This window comes from Chenopodium album, chromosome 5, assembly GCF_948465745.1.
Source record: "Chenopodium album chromosome 5, dcCheAlbu1.1, whole genome shotgun sequence".
Taxonomy (NCBI): domain Eukaryota; kingdom Viridiplantae; phylum Streptophyta; class Magnoliopsida; order Caryophyllales; family Amaranthaceae; genus Chenopodium; species Chenopodium album.
The window spans coordinates 3,724,514-3,744,466 of NC_137838.1; the positions used below are offsets into that span (position 1 = coordinate 3,724,514).

General features: G+C 34.4%; 3 protein-coding genes across 3 annotated transcripts; 2 read left to right on the forward strand and 1 right to left on the reverse strand.

The window, feature by feature from the left end:
* The first annotated feature begins 2,253 nt into the window (after nt 1–2,253).
* Nucleotides 2,254–7,045, forward strand: LOC145631562 (alpha-glucosidase-like). Its single transcript, XM_081683672.1, has 6 exons — nt 2,254–2,922; nt 3,298–3,992; nt 4,188–4,418; nt 4,546–5,192; nt 5,514–5,937; nt 6,183–7,045. Exons 1-6 carry the CDS (start codon nt 2,669–2,671, stop codon nt 6,671–6,673), a joined length of 2,742 nt encoding a protein of 913 aa, XP_081539798.1. The 5' UTR covers nt 2,254–2,668; the 3' UTR covers nt 6,674–7,045.
* A 651-nt stretch (nt 7,046–7,696) lies between these two features.
* Nucleotides 7,697–11,952, reverse strand: LOC145631563 (4-hydroxy-tetrahydrodipicolinate synthase, chloroplastic-like). Its single transcript, XM_081683673.1, has 4 exons — nt 11,744–11,952; nt 11,475–11,612; nt 10,384–10,467; nt 7,697–8,861 (listed from the first exon to the last, which is right to left on the reverse strand). Exons 2-4 carry the CDS (start codon nt 11,561–11,563, stop codon nt 7,934–7,936), a joined length of 1,101 nt encoding a protein of 366 aa, XP_081539799.1. The 5' UTR covers nt 11,564–11,612; nt 11,744–11,952; the 3' UTR covers nt 7,697–7,933.
* A 3,223-nt stretch (nt 11,953–15,175) lies between these two features.
* Nucleotides 15,176–19,809, forward strand: LOC145631565 (protein SGT1 homolog B-like). The gene is made up of 10 exons (XM_081683674.1): nt 15,176–15,437; nt 16,028–16,097; nt 16,539–16,663; nt 17,184–17,310; nt 17,450–17,546; nt 17,632–17,697; nt 17,934–18,072; nt 18,567–18,646; nt 19,207–19,311; nt 19,427–19,809. Exons 1-10 carry the CDS (start codon nt 15,278–15,280, stop codon nt 19,532–19,534), a joined length of 1,077 nt encoding a protein of 358 aa, XP_081539800.1. The 5' UTR covers nt 15,176–15,277; the 3' UTR covers nt 19,535–19,809.
* The last annotated feature ends 144 nt before the right edge of the window (nt 19,810–19,953 follow it).

A 19,953-nucleotide genomic window follows, 5' to 3' on the forward strand; every position in this document is an offset into this window, starting at 1 on the left:
CTAAATTCGAATATTGTTGAATTGATGTTTCTTAATAATTAGGGTTCGCAGAGAGGAGGGATAAAGGAGAAATAAGAGTTGAGTTGGAGGGAAAAGGAGAAAAGAGAGAAATTTTTGAAGGTTGATTTGGCCGAAATTTAAAAAAAAATAAATAAATAAAAAATAATAATAATAATAATAATAATAATAAGTCAATGACCGGAATTCGGTCAAACGACCATAACCTAAGTGTGATAAAATAACCTTATTTGTCACTTTTTTATATAAGGACCTTTGTAACTAAATTAACCACTTAAAAAGATTTTTCTGATAAATTTCCAAATATTAATTTCATTTTATTATTAGTAATACATTGACACAGTTATTCATGATCAAACAAGTATATTGAAAAGGGAAAGAAGTATATAAAATGGTACATAGATATGAGACGGAAGGTTATTTTGAAATATTCCAAAATAAAAAAAAAATGCTTTTATACAGATTTTGGGATTTAATCTTGGCATATCCCATTTACTGATCGAGACATTGCTTGCACTCCATTGTAGAATGCTTTACACATTTCCAGCTTCACTAATCACTAGAGGCCAATTTCGATTTCTTCCAACCTAAATACATACGCACCTAAATACCACTACTCCATTTGTACGATATCAAGCAACAATGTATTTCAATACCGTGGGCTTTACTTGCGTCCCTTTTCCTACTATATAAGCAGCCTAGCAACTGTACGTAGCAATTACACATACAACAGCAGTATTCTATATATGACATTTTCGTCGAAACGAGGTTTTCTTCAAGGCGATCCATTTCCAAGTAAGTTTTATTGTTGTTTGCTATATTGGGTTTATATTAAAATCATCATATGTATATATATTCATCAATAATAAGTTAAGTTGTGTCACATTTCTGATTTTGATTATTACATGCATGTGAGATCTTCATGCTATTATGTAGTACGAGTAAGTATTAGGGAGAAGATATTTGCATCCCTTTAGCAAGAATGGTGTGGTTGGAAATTGTAATCTTATACGAATTAATAGATATATATATATATATAATAATGTCATTTGTTTATCACTTTTAAAGCAAATCCTATGGTGTATTTTTTATGAAATTATGAAAAAGTTGTCAGATTTCTTGAATCATTATTATTAATTTGTGGATGTGGAAGTAAAATTGTAATAAATCTTTTTTAAAATTGAATGATATAAGGTATATATGAGACTTATCCTGCTATTCCCTCCGTCCTTAATTTTTGCTCTACTTTTCTTTTTGAGATGAAGTTTTTATTTTACTTCACATTATATAAGGACCACTATTTTCCTTTCAAAAAGGGTATTTTGGACCCACTATTATTTTCTATCAAAATATTAATAAGTGATGAAGTAAGTACACTATAGAAACTAATTTAAGGTTGGGGCAAACATAAAGGGACTAAGCTAATTAAAGGTTTACAAGCAAAATTTTATGTCTTCACATTTTTTAAGGTAGGAGGTATTAAAAGTGTATATAAAACCATGATGTTAGAAATAGAAATTTTCAATTCTAATACCATAGTTATATGAAGGTTTTTTTTTTTTTTAAGAAAAATTTTATTGTGAAAAATAAAACTGCTTAACGCAACCCAACTTTAATTTGATATGGTTTGTTTAACCAATTCTAGAATTTATTAACTGGTCTGATGATAGTTTTTCTTGGCCTTAAGCCTAAATTAGTAAATTCCCAATCGATTATAGACTTAGGGCTTGTTCTCATTGACTGAAATCAGCTGAACTGAATTGAACTGAACTGAACTTTTTAGAACTGAGCTGAACTAAAATGAATATTTTATAAGAGAAGAAAATTAGGAGCTGAACTGAACTGAAATAATCGTATAAGAACAGACTCTTATAGTGCTGGGTTCCCGCTATTCTTTCACTACCACATTGTGGATTTGTGGGTCTATGGTCCATTAAGCATGCCAATTACCAAAAAAAAAAAAAAAAAAAAAAAAAAAAAAAAAAAAAAAAAAAAAATCCATTGGGCCTATTGGATACCATTGATATTAGTGGGCTTGTGGGCCAATCTGTGACATGTGTTGCTATTTAATTGGGTGTTGTGCGTAGTAGTCAAAAGAGCTTATCACCAATTGGAATTTGCACTCAAAGTTGACCAGACAAGCCATTTACTAGTACTTTTTTTCAATTAAATTAGAATTATAAATAATTAAATAACTCAATAACTTTGCATCATCACAATTGTATTAAAGTTATAACAAACCATAACAATATTTACTTTTATCTTGTCATTTTCTGAATATGGCTAAAATTGTTTATTGTTCATTCAGCTAATTATAGTAGAGTACTTTTTTTAAAACAGATTGCTTATTTATTCATCAATTTAATTATAGTAAATCCAAAAAGTACCCATATCTGATGACTATGATCTGATGATATGGTGGCTTTTGTTGTATCTCGATTATTATTGTTTTTGTGAAAATAAGCTTGAAATGAGGGCCAATTCTTGAAATTTGTGACTAGATAGTTCATACAGTAGTTGTTACCAATTGTATTAGCACAACTCCTTATAAATTTACTTTGTTTTCAGAAAGAATCATTCAGTATTGGTCTTTCTGTTCTCCAAAACTAGATATATTCATCGTAGAGGAAGGGAGCAGCCAAATAGGCATATGGCACGGTCTAAGGTGTCGCCGCAACTCGCCTGCTCGACACTAGCAGTAGTGTTACTGCTAGTGTTGAGCATGACGGTCGTAGGAGCAACTGCATCAGAACATAAAAATGATGAAATGATAGGGTATGGATATGAGGTTAAGTATGCAAAGGTTGATGATACTTCTGGAAAGTCATTGAGTGCTTTGTTGCAGCTTATCAGAAATTCCTCTGTTTATGGCACTGATGTTAAGTTACTTGGCCTCACTGCCAGGTATTCAGACCTATTTTTTCTGTTCTTTTTTTTATTAATCTATTGCAACCATTTATAATAAAATAGAGCCACTAATCCTCTAGGAAATTAAAATGCAACGCTCCTAATTTTTAATCAGTAAGAGCGAAAATAACAAATATAGAGTAACACTCAAGTCGTTGTTAGTATATAAATGTGAAATTCTTCTTTATAATATGCAATAAAATACACGTAGCACTCATTTATTCGATTGATTATTTTATTTCATTCCAATTATATTCATTATATTAGTATTAATATTAATTATACATTTTCACAACAATATATACTGTATAATTTCTTATATCAGCTTGTTCTGATTCCAGGCTAAGCTAACCTCCCAAACTCACCTTGCAGCTTAGAGGAGGATGACACCTTGAGGATCCGAATCACTGACGCGAACAACCATAGATGGGAGATCCCCAACGACGTCGTCCCACGCCCACCCCCTCCAACATCTCCACCGCTATTTTCCACCCTTCAACACCAAAACCAATCCAACATCACAGTCCTCTCCCACCCTCACTCAGACCTTACCTTCACTCTTTCCCACTCCTCCCCCTTCGGTTTTTCAGTCTCCCGTAAATCCAACCACGACATCCTCTTCGACACCACTCCCATCCAATCCAATCCCAACACCTTCCTCGTCTTCAAGGATCAGTACCTCCAACTCTCCTCCTCCCTCCCAGCCCAACAGGCTCACCTCTATGGTCTTGGAGAGCACACTAAGCCTGACTTTCAGCTGGCTCATAGCCAGACTCTCACTCTCTGGAATGCAGACATTGCTAGCTTCAATAGGGACCTTAACTTGTATGGGTCTCACCCATTTTATATGGATGTTCGGTCTTCACCGGCAGTAGGTTCCACACATGGAGTTTTCCTGATGAATAGCAATGGGATGGATGTTGAGTACACTGGTGATAGAATTACTTACAAGGTGATTGGAGGTATTATTGACCTTTACGTCTTTGCTGGTCCAACACCAGCCGCGGTTGTGGATCAGTACACTAAACTCATCGGCCGCCCTGCTCCAATGCCTTATTGGGCTTTCGGTAATCCATTCACTCATCCAAAATTCTTGCTTATTCTTGTATATTACGTACATCGTCTGTAATGAAAGGTTTGCTATGATATTTGATAATGTGACTTTATAATCTTCCAAACTCTACTTTGCTTCTGAGTTCTGACAACAGCAAATGAATTGAAGGGAACTAAGCATACATATTTGCAATCTTCTCACATTTCAGGTTTTCACCAATGCCGGTGGGGTTATCATGATGTAAACGAGATCAATTCCGTGGTAGATAAGTATGCAGAAGCTAAGATCCCTTTGGATGTAATGTGGACTGATATAGATTACATGGACGCCTACAAAGATTTTACGCTAGATCCTGTAAACTTCCCTCAGGACAAGATGCAGCAATTTGTTAGTAAACTCCACAAGAACGGCCAAAGATATGTTCCAATCTTGGATCCTGGTAATTCAACTGACAAACTCAGCACTTCAGCAGCAGACTGATTTTATCAGAATCTTTGTTGTCTGAAAGTTTACAGGTCTTCCACAAGCTTTTAATCTGCCAAGTTTTGTTCTGTTTTTTATGACAGGGATCAATACAAATAAGTCATACGGAACTCTCATCAGAGGGATGCAAGCTGATGTCTTCATCAAGCGCGATGGTAAGCCTTACCTAGGAACTGTTTGGCCAGGACCAGTTTACTTCCCTGATTTTCTGAATCCTGCTGCAAAAAATTTCTGGATTGATGAGATTAAGAGGTTTCGAGATATTATTCCATTTGATGGCATCTGGATTGACATGAATGAAGCTTCGAACTTTATAACTTCTGCACCAACCCCTGGGTCTTCCCTTGATGATCCACCATATAAGATCAATAATTCTGGAGGTCGCGTACCCATTATAAGCAAGACTATTCCAGCAACAGCTATGCATTATGGTAATGTTACGGACTATAATGTTCATAACCTCTATGGTTTTCTTGAATCTCAAGCCACTCGTGAAGCACTCGTTACAACCAGCAAGGAAAGGCCATTTCTACTTTCGAGGTCAACATTTGCTGGCTCTGGGAAGTATACTGCACACTGGACTGGAGATAATGCCGCGAGATGGGATGATTTGAGGTATTCTATTCCAACTATGTTAAGCTTTGGACTATTTGGGATGCCAATGATTGGAGCAGATATATGTGGTTTTGCTGAAAATACAACAGAAGAGCTTTGTCGTCGATGGATACAGGTATATCACTGATACTTTTGGATCTTCAGAGTATGTCAGAGATTTTATTCTTTTCACTTTCAATACTAAAGCTCACATAAGGGCTAGGAAGTTGATACAATAATATTCAATAAGTTCTAATTGCTACACCAATAAAATTCACACATCTCAATTAAGTTCAGATAAGGGGTAAAAAGTTCGGATTGGGGCTAGACAGCTAGTATGACCAGATAATGGGTTTTTATTGAAGGAATGAAGCTAGTATTCTGCATTGTATTCTTAACTTCATATTGTAGTGTTAGCCAACTAGGTTACTTATAAGAAGTGTTTGTTTAAATGCAGCTGGGAGCCTTCTACCCCTTTTCGAGGGATCATTCAACTCGTGATTCTACTTATCAGGAGCTCTATAGATGGGAATCAGTTGCCACTACAGCAAGGAAAGTGTTGGGACTCCGCTACCAGCTCCTCCCCTACTTCTACACATTGATGTATGAGGCCAACTTGAGCGGAACCCCAATTGCGCGACCTCTGTTCTTTACCTTTCCAGAGGACATCGCAACTTATGGAATTAGCTCACAGTTCCTCATCGGAAGAGGAATCATGGTTTCGCCTGTTCTAGAACCTGGAGCAGTATCTGTTAATGCATATTTCCCAAGAGGAAACTGGTTCAATCTTTTCAACTACACTTCTTCAGTGAGTGTATCATCAGGAAGCAATATTAATCTCAGTGCACCTCCTAACGATATCAATGTTCACATCCATGAAGGTAATATGACTGAAACTCAGGATCAGTATGAATCCCCCAACTATTAACAGGGTCTGTAAATTCCATATGTGACTGAGTCGGTCGAGTTATGTTTGGATAGGTCAATCTAATTTTCAATTCTAAAATGTCCTTTTGTACCAACTTCTGTGTATTTTCGAGATCATCATATATAGATTTGTGGGGGTTTGGGACAGGTTGATCAGATTTTCCTCTACCTAACCTATTTTCCCTGTGATCTATATCAGGTAATATTGTGGCTATGCAAGGAGAAGCCATGACAACTCAAGCTGCACGGAGCACACCTTTCCATCTCCTGGTAGTTATGAGCGATCATGCAGCCAGCACCGGGGAGCTTTTCTTAGATGACGGGGTTGAAATGAATATGGGAGGCGAGAGTGAAAGATGGAGCTTGGTGAGCTTTTTAGCAGAATCAGGGACAAACAATGGCACAATCTCATCCCAAGTTGTGCATAGTGGATATGCAATGAGCCAGAGATTGGTCTTGGATAAAATAACCATTCTAGGTCTCAAAAGAAGAGTTAAGGTAAAGGAATATACAGTACAGATGGGTGCTGGAGTAACAAAGAAAAACAAAGGGTTACGACTAAGATCGAGTTCCGACAACCAGGGGGGTTTTGTTGTCTCAGAAATTTCTGATCTAGGGATGCCCATAGGACAAGACTTCAGATTGGAGTTAGAGTATGAAGGAACAAAAGGATACAAGAAACCTACTTAAGTTCGCTGGATGTTAAAATAAAATAGAATACCATGTATTATGAATTGTGAATTTGTGATCACTGATCAGCAATGATATCAATAACCAATTCTAGCTGAAGATACAATCTACTAGTAATTAATGTGGCAATTCGCTCAATTCCAACACTTTTTATATCAACAAAAAATAAAATGAGCAAATCAAGGCTAGAAATTATCCACAAATTCAAAAAGAAAAGGGATTTAGAAAGAAATATATATAGCTGGGAAGGACAAGATGAATAAGCTTCAAAAAAGAAAAGGACAAAAAGAATTATACTGTATTACAAGTATTTTTTTATTTAGCCAGATTCCCAGGTAGTTAAATGGATAATATTATTTTTTTTTTTCCTAGCTTATCCTTTTCTTCATTTTTTTTTTTTCTAATACAGCTCATCCTTACACACCTAGCTCAACTTGGGTCACTTGCCAGTGTCCACTATCACCCCACTCTAAGCATAATCAAATTTGAAAGGATGCAGTTTTGAGGTAGCTGCTACAGCCCTACAGGCGCCTATGTTGCACCAGCTTAAATTAAGCCACCAACACAAACTAGACAAAACCTTAACATATTGCCCTGAATGCAGCAACATTCTCCCGCCCTCCGCCAACCCACCCCCACCCAGGAGCCACGCCTGCCAGCGTTAACCTCAATATCCTTTATCCCCTCCCAATTCAAATTATCTAGCCATTTCATTTTCATAATATACATGTTTGTCCAAAAAAAACAATGCAATTATGCACTATATTGTGATTTTTGCATATTAATGTAAATAACTTTTTGATATAGGTTCGTTTAACCTTAAGACACTAATATGAGAATAGATAATGTGGCAAACTAGTAAATTCATACAAGTACTCAAGAGTATTGGACTATTAAAGAATCAGTAAGAGAAGACATACTGGTATCCTTGCAGCAATATCTTATTAGCATAGGAGGAATTCAGCGCTTGTGCTGTTGTACATGCCCACAGACCCAAGGGATGGAATAAGTTGAAGGGAGCAGTGAAGCGCAAATGCCAAAATCTCGTAAATTAGTCAAATATAAAGAACAAAACTTTGGTATCTACCCCTACCATTCTGACACTCATTACATAAGTTACAGAAAAACCATTAACAGCGTAGTGAAGCAAACTCTGAAACAAGCAGAAAGAAGAAACAGAATGCTGATATTCCTAAAACCCCATTTCCACACACATTTCCTGATTCTACCAACAATGCACTGCTACAAACATCAAAGAGTTTAGTACCGACCCAGCAAGATAAAATCATCATCATCAAGGACCTGGACATCTTTGTCACCAACAAAGTTCTCTCGCCCAATTTCCTTCACTATACGAACAAATTCAATTCTCTTTTCCAGCGGAAGAGGTACATAGGGAAGGCGGAATACTGGCCTTGCTACTCCAAGTTGAGCTAAAGCTGTATTCAAGCCAATAGGGTTCGGCTCCTGAAAAAGCCACTCGATTAAAGGCATAAGCTTGGCATTAAGTGATGAATTCTTCCCTTTGAACATTAGTTGCCCAATTAAGCCAGGAATTAAGTTACTAGTAACAGATACAACTCCAGTAGCCCCATATAACCACCGAGAATCATGGCACTGATCATCATTTCCACTCCAAACCACAATCTTATTATCTGTGTATTGCTTAATTCTTTCGTGACCTACACATTCTTTAACACCAGCAAAGTTAGTACTCTGTGCTAGAGAATGCATCACCTGAGGAGGAATATCTTGACTTGTTCTAGATGGTACGTTGTATACAATGGCTGGCCCCATAGAGAGCACACTTTCAAAATGAGCAATCATACCCTCCTTGGAAGTCTTGCCATAGTAAGGATTGATGTGAAGTGCAGCGTGCATTCCAACAGCAAACCCCTGTTCAGTAGCATGTATTGCTTCTCGCGTTGAGTTGCTGCCAGTGTTCCCTATCACTTTGATTCTACTGCCAAAACAGTTGACAGTATGACCAATAAGCATAATGTGCTCGTCCCAGCTCATTAACTGCCCTTCACCGGTTGTACCACCAACAATAACAGCTTCAGCACCCCCATTGATCTGCATGTTCACTAATGCATCATAAGCCTCAAGATCAAATCTTCCATCTGGTAGATATGGGGTTTTAATGGCAGTAATGAGTCTCAAGGCCTTAATGTCATCCACATTTGTCCTGAAATTAAAACCAAACTTAACATTATAATACATCTACACTACAACAGCTATCCAAAAGTTTAATTGTAGTTCACAAGGGTAAAAAGGGAAGGAGTATGAAAATGCTGTAATTATAGTCATTTACTTCTTTAGATACAAAATGAGACAATAACCTCACAGCTTTTAAAAATACACATTGTTTCTCTTTCTTTTTCTTTTTATTAAAAGTAACATGTCCTCATCATTCATCATCACATGCAGCACAGATTTAATAACATTGTCCTCATCATTCATCAGTACATGCAGCAAAGATTAAGTTTATGGTTTATCTTCATGTTTGTATCTCACTAAAATCCAGCCTCACTGAAATGTATATATCTAGCCCAAATCCTATCAAGTTCTGATTCTTTACCACATAACAAGAACATTATTAAGCATATACAAAAGTCAAATTCATTTGCAAAGTAAACTAAGCTGATACTGGGCATCCACTTAAGCGAGTAAATTAAGACAGGAGGAGACTAATGGGCATATAGGGCTAGAACAGTTGGTCATGCCAGAGTTCATTGGGGCAATTGCCTATTGAACTCAATAATACAGAACAGCAATTGGCTTTCCTGGTGTCCTATGATCTGAGGATAGCCAGCTCCTACTTCAGCAAATCGAAAGATCATCTTATTATCTATACGACAACAAGAGCTACATCGCAGTAACCCGGAAAACATTTTTCTCAGGAGAAATGAATGACTCAACAGCAAGGATTGCACAGTTCCGTCTAACGAGTGCTAGCCAACTAATTACAAATATCTAGTCATTAATATGGTGGGCCAGAGTAGGATAAAAATTACTTAAAGCCTACTTTCGACTCTTCTTTTCTGTTTCAGCCCATCACTGCTTATCAAGCAGGTACAGAGTTTTTTTTTTTTTCCTCCTTTGAAAATCAATCCCCCATTATCTCAGCCAAAAACGTTAAACTACTGTACAGCTAATTTGAATAACATCCAGGCCACATTGTCATCAGAAACAAGCTAGCTGGCAGTCTGGCACACTATTTACCATAATCAAACAACTTTAGGTAACGATTAAAACCTCCAATCAAATGAACATCAACAATCTCTCAAATTATATGCCCCTAGATTCTTAAAGTATGTTGCTTGGAAACAAGCTATTAGTACTTTTGAAAAGATAGACAAGACAATACATCTTAATTGATTAAAACAAAAGCCCCATAAATTCTAACTTAGACCTTGCAACGATGCACAAGGACTGTTGTAAGATCATTATGTGTAAAACCAAATTTGCCCAGCATACTTGGGACATGTTCTGGGTGCACCAAAAGCTCCAAAACATTTCATACCTGACTGACTTCTTCAAAACAGAGGGAGGTATGTATTAGAGTTAGGTTGTGCCTTGCTGATAGACTCAATGAATCACATGCTTGAATAGAGATGTACATGTAATCAAAACTCAGAAATTTTTAAAAAAGGCTATCTGGCAAGACTTAGCAAGACATACCCTTACAACTAAAAATGATATATTACCTGTTCTTAACTTCATAACTACGCATAGGGAGATGGAAATTAGCAACGGCAGCAGCTTGCGGGGACCTCCACCTAAAATACACTCTGCAAGGGAAAAAAGAAAAAAGAAAGGACAAACGGTTGGATGATGAACAAACATTTTATTACAAGCAGGGAAAAAAATCTAGAGAACAGAATCTTGGGCTCATAATCTCATATCATAAAAATACCAAGCATAAAACGGTAAGGTCCCAATCTACACACTATAAAGACCTAAACTTGGCATTCTTATTACCTTGGATTAATAAAGTTCCATGTTTCATGTATTCGACACATTTCAGTCAAGGTAAAAGAAATCTCTATTCCCAAACAAGCTAAAAAGCCCCTCACAATTTCCACAAAAAAAATTATAATTCCTGGAAACACATGGGATGTATAAATTAAAATCTACACTCCCGAAGTTTAGAGCTCGGAGATCACAATGGACCCATTCCTAGCACCAATGAGAAGTCTTGCCTGAGCTATAGGGGGAATCTTCAGGATATTTAGTAACCTCCAATGACAACTGCATTCGAAAAAGGACCATCTAAAATAAGCCACCAAAACAAAATCTCCCATACAAACCCATTATTGAAGGCTATAAATCATGCTCTTGACATGTTTCCATATCACTTGCTAAATGTCCCGTTGTCCGTCATCCTCATCTCCAATGGCCACCAAAAACCATAATCTTACCCAAAAAAAGTTGGGGAAAGTCCCTCATGCTCTCAATCTCCTAAAGGCCTAAGGTCCATATTGATCATTAACACAAAACATGACACCTAACCCAAAAATGGGAAAGGGAACCCCAGTTTCAAGTTCATAAATCAAGGTGCCCAAGCTAATAGCAATCGAACTCCGAAAGAAAGCCTAATGTAGTCTATCACCAGTCACCGGCATCTATCTATGATACGAAATAATCATTTCCAAGGACAACAATAGTTTTATAATTAAACGATAAACAAAAATTACTGACAAGAAAACAAACTCCTAAACCTCAAACAATAAACACTATATTCAACATATAAATATAAACATTATAGCAAAAAATCGAAATAATTTTAAAATGGTACCTGTTACAGGCATATGGAGAAGCAGAGCGAGGACGGCTGAAAGTAATGGAATCTTTCAAGCACAATTTGTGACTCGTTAAAGTAGACATTTCAATACCAAATAGCTCAAATCCAAAAAAATTACACTAAACCCGAACCCTGAAAATAAAAAATCGAGCAAAAATTAATCAATTCGGTACCAATAAATCAAATTTGAATTACAAATATCAAAATAGTGGCAATTTGATGAAATTAGGGTTTTGGAATATGAGAGAGATTGAGCTTGTTACCTAGATAAGGTGATGTTCTTCAGCAGTTTCTCGTCGATTTCAGTGCCCTAAATTTCCAAAATGGTGGCGTTTGTAAGGAAAATGTGGTTGGATGCTTCGAAGTTGGAAATGAGAGGGTTTTGTGGAAGGGACACTGAAACTGCAGTGATGCACCAGCAGAACTCAAGATGTGTGTCTAGGACCCTAAGGGGTCTTCGTGTGTGTATAATGCGTCCAAATGCGGCCTATGAGACGAATTGGCTCGTTAACTATTCGAGCTCGATTTTATGGATTAAGGAGTAAGTTCACTTCAGCTTAATTTCATTTCAGCTTTTTAATTTCCTTCTCTCATAAAATATTCATCTCATCTCAGTTCATTTCAATTCAATTTAGTTTATTTCAACTTCAATCAGTTCAGTAAATATAAACAGGTTTCACCCTTCGTTTTTAAATACTTCAATTTCTCCATGTGCGGAGTTTTAGTAGAAATTGAAGAAAGTTATAAAATATGGTGTACTTAACCATTTGAGCTCAGTTTTACGGGGTAAATATATCTCATTTTTAGAGCTTTTGGTAGCTTGAATTTGTAGAGTACTGACTTTAGAGTTTGCTTGCATTTAAGAAGATAATTAAAACACGAAAGATTTGGTTGTTTACCTTATTACTAGAAAAATAATCTCAAAATTTATAAATTTTAGAAAAAATAGATTATGTTAAGGTTTTATAAGGGCTACCAAAATTCAAATTACAATTGAACTATGGATATGAAATATGTTAAATTAAAGTTTGACGTTCAAACAAGAGGGCCACCTGACAAAAAATGTTAATAGATAGTGATATCTATAATTATTGAATTTTAGGGTAGTTAACATCTATTTTTAAAGTACATTAGTACAAATAAACTACTCCATATAATCAAAGCTCATACTAGCTCCATATATATATATATATGAATAGTAAGAAAGTTAAATTATATTAATTATGGAATATGGAGAGTATTAACTTTTGACTCAAATGTTTACTAAATAAAGAAATCGGTTAACAATGTATAATAATTTGTTGTGTTAAACTCAATGTATATTTTCAATTTTTATATAATTTTTGTAACACATTATTGTGTGTGTGTACAGTGTACATATACTTCGTATATAGCCAAAGTTAGCTTGTGCACTAACATGTATCCTAAGTAATCTTTTTACAGTATTTAAGAGCTAAGGGAGTAAAAAAGTAATTAAGGATGAAAAGAGGTTTGGGTAGCTAACTAGCCATCATGGAAGGAAGTGAAGGAGGAGGGTATATGTTAAATTTTGAGTAAAGGTTCAACATCATAAACTCATAAAATCTCATTATATTATTTAAAGACTGTTTGATTATTTACTAGATACACAATAACAACACAACATTTTAATACACGTAAGACTTAAGACTTACGAGTAATAAAACACTTTAAACTCCCTAATAAGATTATATTCAAATGTTAATTTTTTACATAATTCTATCTTGAAATATCATTAAAATAATTGTATAATTATATAATTGTATCACATGATCTATGTGATAAAAGTGTATAACAATGATTTACTCTCTTATATTCCTAAAAGGATAGGCCAAAGGAACTTCTTTATGGGCTTTGGGATCTTCATGAATAAAAGTGGGAAGGAATAATTGTTATGAGAAAAGAGAGGGCAAGTTATGTGCTATTGGTAGAAGTCTAGAATTTAACTTTTCTTGCAATCAGAATGCTTGTAATGGCAATTCTAAAGCATATTTCGTTTCTTTTTTATTACAGCTAAAAAGCCACATTAGAGTATCTACCTTTTCATAATTTTTTGTGTTTTCAGATTCTTACTTAAAATAACAAGCATGTAATAAAATCTTAGTTATTTTATGAACACTCTACCTAGATTCAAAAGGATAGTTATTTTATGAACACTCTACCTAGATTCAAAAGGATAGTTATAACAGAGAATCAAAATGAAAAACAAAGTATTGGTCGTGTCTCATGCAACATCAACAGTTTAAAATACACTATGTAGATCAAGGATTGGAAAATTACCTTTCTTAACTTTGATGTACTAACGGGTTGCATTTAAAGAGAAAAACTAAAATCAGTTAAAAATAAGTTAAGAAAATATTAATATGTCGATAAGTTAAGATAGTTTAAATCAATTTTATTTAAGCCAAAAATGAAAATTTTACCATAGTCGTTTGAAATATGACTATCATAATATTTTAATGATTATATAATTCATAATTGACATATTTTTTTCTTCAAATAATCAATTATATTACTTTATTAATGGTATTAAATAGTATTATCAACAAATTTTTGATCTATCGTTATAAAATAGCCACAATTAGTCTTATAATATCTACAATGTAATATAAATTTTGGAAATTTTAATCAAATCTAAAATAAAATGAACCGATCATATTATATATCAGTTAAAACAATATGGCAATTATTTTTCAAACAATTGCTGTAAAATCATCTAACAAAAAAACAAATGAATAAAAGACAACATATGATATGATTTTTAATACTAAATTAAAGGTTGCAACTCTCTAGCAAGGATCAAACCACATAAAACTTGGTGGATGCAAATCATGCAATAATTATTATCTATCTTGATTTGTTCAAAATACTCCTATTGTTTTTTCTTTTTCCCTTTTCATATCAAAGTTGAGATTTATTTGGTTTCTAAATTAGTTTTTTTTTTTTTTTTTTTTTTTTTTTTTTTTTTTGTTTTTGAAAAAAAAATTATTTTATAACTATAATCATTGGTTTTATGGCGGTATTTAGTACTCCGTAGTCTACTCTTTAGGCCAACAATGCCTTTAATATACTATATTATAAAACCCATTAGAAAACTATAATATTACGCTTTCAAGAACACAATTTAACCCACAAATATCTTATCTTAAATTATATAAAAGTTAAAAATATTTTGAATTATAATTTGATATTGTGAAGCTGTATATCGAGATGAATTTAACAAAAACTCCAAAACCATTAAAAGAAGTTGATATACATTTTTTTCTTAACCATGTACAATTTGTGCTAAAAGAAGCTATTACGGAGAATTAGATTTGATTAAAGTATACAAGGTACACCAATCTTTTAAATATCATCTTTTTACATAGTTTTAAAGTACAACATTAAAGTAATATTTTCGTTTTAAATCATATTGTAAAAAGTAAATTGTCCTAATAGTTAAGGGATGGAAGAAGAAATAATTACACTCAAATTAGGTCAAATAATACTTTAATCAAACTTCTTATCTAATCGTGAGACATAAGACTTTCCTTATTTTTGTACAAAACAAAGCAATTTCCTAAAATTAATTAGTTAATCCCCTCTAAATTTCCTGGCAAAAACTTACAAAAGGCAGGTTTACAATATTATAAATACCCATAGTACCCTCTCCTCTTTAATTTATCAATCCACAATTTTAAGTCAAGTCAATCGCCTCTCAAACTCTCTCTTTCTCTTTCTTTCTCTCTCCTCTCCTCTCAACCTTCCAGAGAGTTCCGAAGGTCGAAGACTATTCAACAATGGCGACGGATCTCGAGACCAAGGCTAAGGAAGCTTTCATCGACGACCACTTCGAATTAGCCGTCGAACTCTACTCTCAAGCCATTGATTTGAACCCTAATAACGCCGAACTTTTTGCCGACCGTGCTCAAGCCAACATCAAACTCTCTAACTTCACTGGTTTGCCTTTTCTCTCTCTTCGATTTCATCGTTTATACATGGCAGATTTGTTTTCAATTGTTTTGTTTGAATAATTTTATTTTAAAAAAATTATCAGTTAAGTGATACAGTATAGTGTTTACTGTTCATCGTATTGTTGCTGTATTTAAAAAGTTTTGATTTATAAAAATTTTGATGAATTTTGCTGGTTAATTGTTCAATTCTAGGGTTTTTAATTGGATTTTTGAATTTGTGGTCAACTTTTGTTGTAAAGTACTAATTCGTGAATTTTGATATTTATTTCTCGTTACAATGCTTAATTGTTCCTGTTTTCTTGTTAATTGTTGACTTATTTTAGTATGATCAAATTGACCTGTGTTTCTTGCTGATATCTTTCTTCAATTTTCAGAAACGAAAAACGTGGATTGTGTTATGTGATTCTTTTAGTTGACCGGGTTTGCTATTGAATATGATTGAATTCTTACTTATTACTACTATACTATAAAAGTACATATTGATTGCGATTTAATTAAACTTTGAGCCTATTTTTATGTATTGGAAATTAGTTAATTTTTATTAATTGATTAATTGGTTATTGTTTATATGTACAGAGGCTGTTGCTGATGCAAACAAAGCCATCCAGTTGGATTCTTCAATGGCTAAGGCTTACTTACGGAAAGGGTTCGTTCTCGATTTTCTTTTACTGAATTGCAACAGTTTTACCTTATTATCTCTTGTTTTCTATCTTCATTGTTATAGATGCTTATTAACTTTCCATGAAAACATATTTTGGGTCTTGTGTCATAAAGAGAGATTCAGCATGTACTTAAAGAAATTTGACGCGTTAGGGCATAGACATACTTTTTGTAGACCATATTGCGGCATAAAGAGATTAAGAGAGATATAGGATGTACGAGATGAGTTTTGATGTATTAGGGGTCGGGCTTTTTCAAAATTGTTTGACTGTTATGGCTCTATTGTGACAATGGTTTCTTGCTAGTACTGACAATTAGTTTCTGTGTATTATTCATTAGATTACTTAATATTATTTCCTGAAAATTCTGTCTAATTTTTTTTATGATATTGTGTTTTGATTCTCATGGTTTGATCTTATCTTTTCAGAACTGCGTGTATGAAGCTTGAGGAATATCAGACTGCCAAGACAGCCTTCCAAGCTGGGGCTGGCTTAGCTCCTGAAGATTCAAGATTTAAAAATTTTATCATGGAATGTGATGAGTGTATTGCAGGTATAGCTAATATGTTTTGCATTTCTTATCTAGGTTCTGTAACAAAGCATTGAATTTCTGCTTAATCCAGCCCTACAATATTGACATTCCCGTTTATTCTGTTTCCCAAAAGCACATGTTTCCAATTGTGGGTATGAAGTATTTTGTTTATGTTTAACCCCCCCCCCCCCCACCCTCCCCCGGTAAATTGTATTTACTATTCTTCAATTTTTTTTAATAATTCTCAATACCTCCCTTTGTGATTGTGCTGTTATTGATCATGAAAGTTGCTCAGCAAAATTGTTGAATTGCTTTTCTTGTGTTTTTTTTTCCCTTTCAAATTTCTATCTTATACATCTTTATTCCACTCATGTTTTCTCCTTGATTACAAGTCTTGATAGTTCGTAAAAGTTTCCATGCATGGTGCTGCTGGCTTAGATATCATATTCTAACTTTGTAGAATGAGTAATTTTTTTAGAGCCAATTTACAAACCTCTATGTTATGTCTTGTGACTCTTGGGTGCTTCATGGCTACTTGCAGAAGAGAATGCCAGTTTTTCAAAACCTTCAGTCGAAAATACTACCAATGCACAAGCAGCCAGTGCTCCTGCCGTTGATGGACATTCTAGTCCAACAACTGCATTGCCAGTATCAAAACCAAAATTCAGGTCCTTTTTGGTTCCTTAAGCTTTCTTTTTCAAGATTTATTTATTTATTTATTCATTTTTAATTTTTCTTCCTTCCAATTGACTATTCTTTTGGACGTTAGAGAGTAATTTGGTTGTCCTTATGAACTGCATGTTACAGGCATGAATTCTATCAGAAGCCTGAGGAAGTAGTAGTAACTGTTTTTGCAAAGGGTATACCAGCCAAAGATGTTGCCGTTGACTTTGGTGAACAAATTGTGAGTCTTTCTGTATTCAATTGAAACATAGTAATTCTTTGGGGGTGTTTATATGAGACTTTTACAATATTCATTTGCATTTCAGCTGAGTGTTACCATTGATCTTCCTGGTGAAGAACCATATCATCTTCAACCTCGCTTATTTGGAAAGGTAAATCACATACTTTGAAGCTATCTTCTTATTTCTCTTTGTGATTTTGATGCTGCCTTAAATCAGAGAATATGAGGTTCTGGAAAGTTATTGGCCAAGGACGATTTAAATCTTCTAGAATTATGGCTGTGATGAAAGATGGAAACAAATGCTTTTCTTTTGAGCAATTGTATCTTAAGCAATGTGCTTATTGAAATATTCTAACTGGGGTTGTATTGCATGTTGTATCCTGGCAGATAATTCCAGCCAAATGCAGATATGATGTCTTGTCCACAAAAATTGAAATCCGTCTTGCAAAAGCTGAACCAATTCAATGGACGTCTTTGGAATATGTCAAGGATGTTGTTGTTCCCCAAAAGATAAACATTTCAACTCGTAAGTGGATAGTGTTGCTTATCAGATTTTTGGCAGCTATCTAGATTCTAGAATATTGTTGTTTTGTTCCTGTATCATATTTCTGTCAATGGTTGAATTGATTAGTAGTCAAACTTTGCCTGGATCCAGCCTTTTGTGTCAATTGTGCTGTGGATGAACCTCTTCTCAAGTCCATTATAATGTTAGGAGCATTTCTGTAGAATGCTGAAAGTGCTGCTATCTTACTCCCCCGTGTTTTTCTGGGGTGAGTATGGAAATGGAGATTAAAGTGAGGTTTACTAGAAATTATTCCGGACTGTGATTAAGTTATGCGCTAATATCAAATTTGAATGAATGTTATTTATACTATCTGAAGAGTAGAAAGGAAATGCTCTCTGCTTGCCATAGTACTCTATTTAACTTGCTGATCTAAGAAAATATGTTTTGCGTTTGCTAATAGTAGTTTGTGTACAAGTAACTGAACTCTAATTATGTTAATTTATGAAATATTGCAGCTGCACAGAGGCCATCTTACCCATCCTCAAAACACAGGGGAGTGGACTGGGACAAGTTGGAAGCTCAGGTGAAGAAAGAGGTACGTTTTCATAGTTCATACTTAATGTTGGATTATCCTAATGAACATCTGCTTTTGTACGGCCACCTATGCTCTTTGTGAAGGATTTCTACAGATAAATAGGAAAAAGAATGAGAAATTGGGACCTTTTTACTCTTTCCTTTTGCATGTGCTCTCTCTCTTTTTTTAATTATTTTGTGAAGGTGTGGATTGAAACATAAACTGGGGAAATAAATAGAGTTCCATTCGAATCCACCTGTATTCATGTTCTCTACTTGTATGAATAGCTACCCGGCTGTGCGTTATCTGGTGTGTTATTTATTTTCTTTGTCTGTTCTGTTGCCTCACAAAAACTAAACCAAATGTACCCTTATTAAGAGAGATATACTTGTGGATGCCAACTAGTTTAGTGGCTCTCTCTACATTCCAAAAAAAAAAAAAAAAAAAAAAAAAAAATATATATATATATATATATATATATATATATATATATATATATATATATATATATATATATATATATATATATATATTTACTTTCTTGAATTGTCACTTAGTAGAAGCTGGGTCTCATCTTGCAGGAGAAGGATGAAAAATTGGATGGTGATGCAGCTTTGAACAAATTTTTCCAGGACATATATCGAGATGCTGATGAGGACACTAGAAGAGCTATGCAGAAATCCTTTGTAAGACTTTGAACTTCTATAAATATTGATTCCGATCTGTTGAGTGACGTGGTTTGCTTCTGCAAATGGATTCTATAGTTTCTGGAAAATTGATTGCTTGTTCTATCATTCACAGGTGGAGTCAAATGGAACAGTGCTGTCAACAAACTGGAAGGATGTGGGCGCAAAGAAGGTTGATGGAACCCCTCCTGATGGCATGGAGATGAAGAAATGGGAATACTAAGTCTTTCTATCTTACATTTAATCTTGTGCAGTTTTTTGGCCTGCTATTGTCTTTTATTTTTCCAGACTACATGTTGGGTGGCTAATCGTACTCATTGAAGTCGAGGTCTCTTGATTTTGTTTTGTTGTCTCAGTTAAAAGCTATTATTGAGCTTCAAAACCTTTAGTCTGTTATTTTGTGAAATAGCTGAGGATAATCTTTATATTTCAAAGATGCTTAGTCTAGAAAATGGTTATCTTTAATTGTCAGCAAATTAAAGTTATATTCTCTCTAAATTCTCAACATAGCGTTAAGTATTAAGGTTTGCCATTTCCTTTAAACGGTCATTGTTTTTATAAACAACTAAATTTATTGTGGAAATAATATTGTGCCCTTCATTCCTAACTTATGTTTTTTGGAAGGGAATGAACGTGGTTTAT

Bases quoted from the DNA above. Each gene is read 5' to 3' on its own strand.
- LOC145631562 (XM_081683672.1), top strand. From the start codon at position 2,669: ATGGCACGGTCTAAGGTGTCGCCGCAACTCGCCTGCTCGACACTAGCA. The intron at 4,419-4,545 runs GTAATTCAACTG...TTTTTATGACAG, and splicing joins TGTTCCAATCTTGGATCCTG to GGATCAATACAAATAAGTCA. The intron at 5,938-6,182 runs GTAATATGACTG...GATCTATATCAG, and splicing joins CAATGTTCACATCCATGAAG to GTAATATTGTGGCTATGCAA.
- LOC145631563 (XM_081683673.1), bottom strand. From the start codon at position 11,563: ATGTCTACTTTAACGAGTCACAAATTGTGCTTGAAAGATTCCATTACT. The intron at 10,468-11,474 runs GTACCATTTTAA...TTTCCCTTGCAG, and splicing joins TCTCCATATGCCTGTAACAG to AGTGTATTTTAGGTGGAGGT. The intron at 8,862-10,383 runs GTAATATATCAT...TTTTAATTTCAG, and splicing joins AGTTATGAAGTTAAGAACAG to GACAAATGTGGATGACATTA.
- LOC145631565 (XM_081683674.1), top strand. From the start codon at position 15,278: ATGGCGACGGATCTCGAGACCAAGGCTAAGGAAGCTTTCATCGACGAC. The intron at 16,664-17,183 runs GTATAGCTAATA...GGCTACTTGCAG, and splicing joins ATGTGATGAGTGTATTGCAG to AAGAGAATGCCAGTTTTTCA. The intron at 19,312-19,426 runs GTAAGACTTTGA...TATCATTCACAG, and splicing joins GAGCTATGCAGAAATCCTTT to GTGGAGTCAAATGGAACAGT.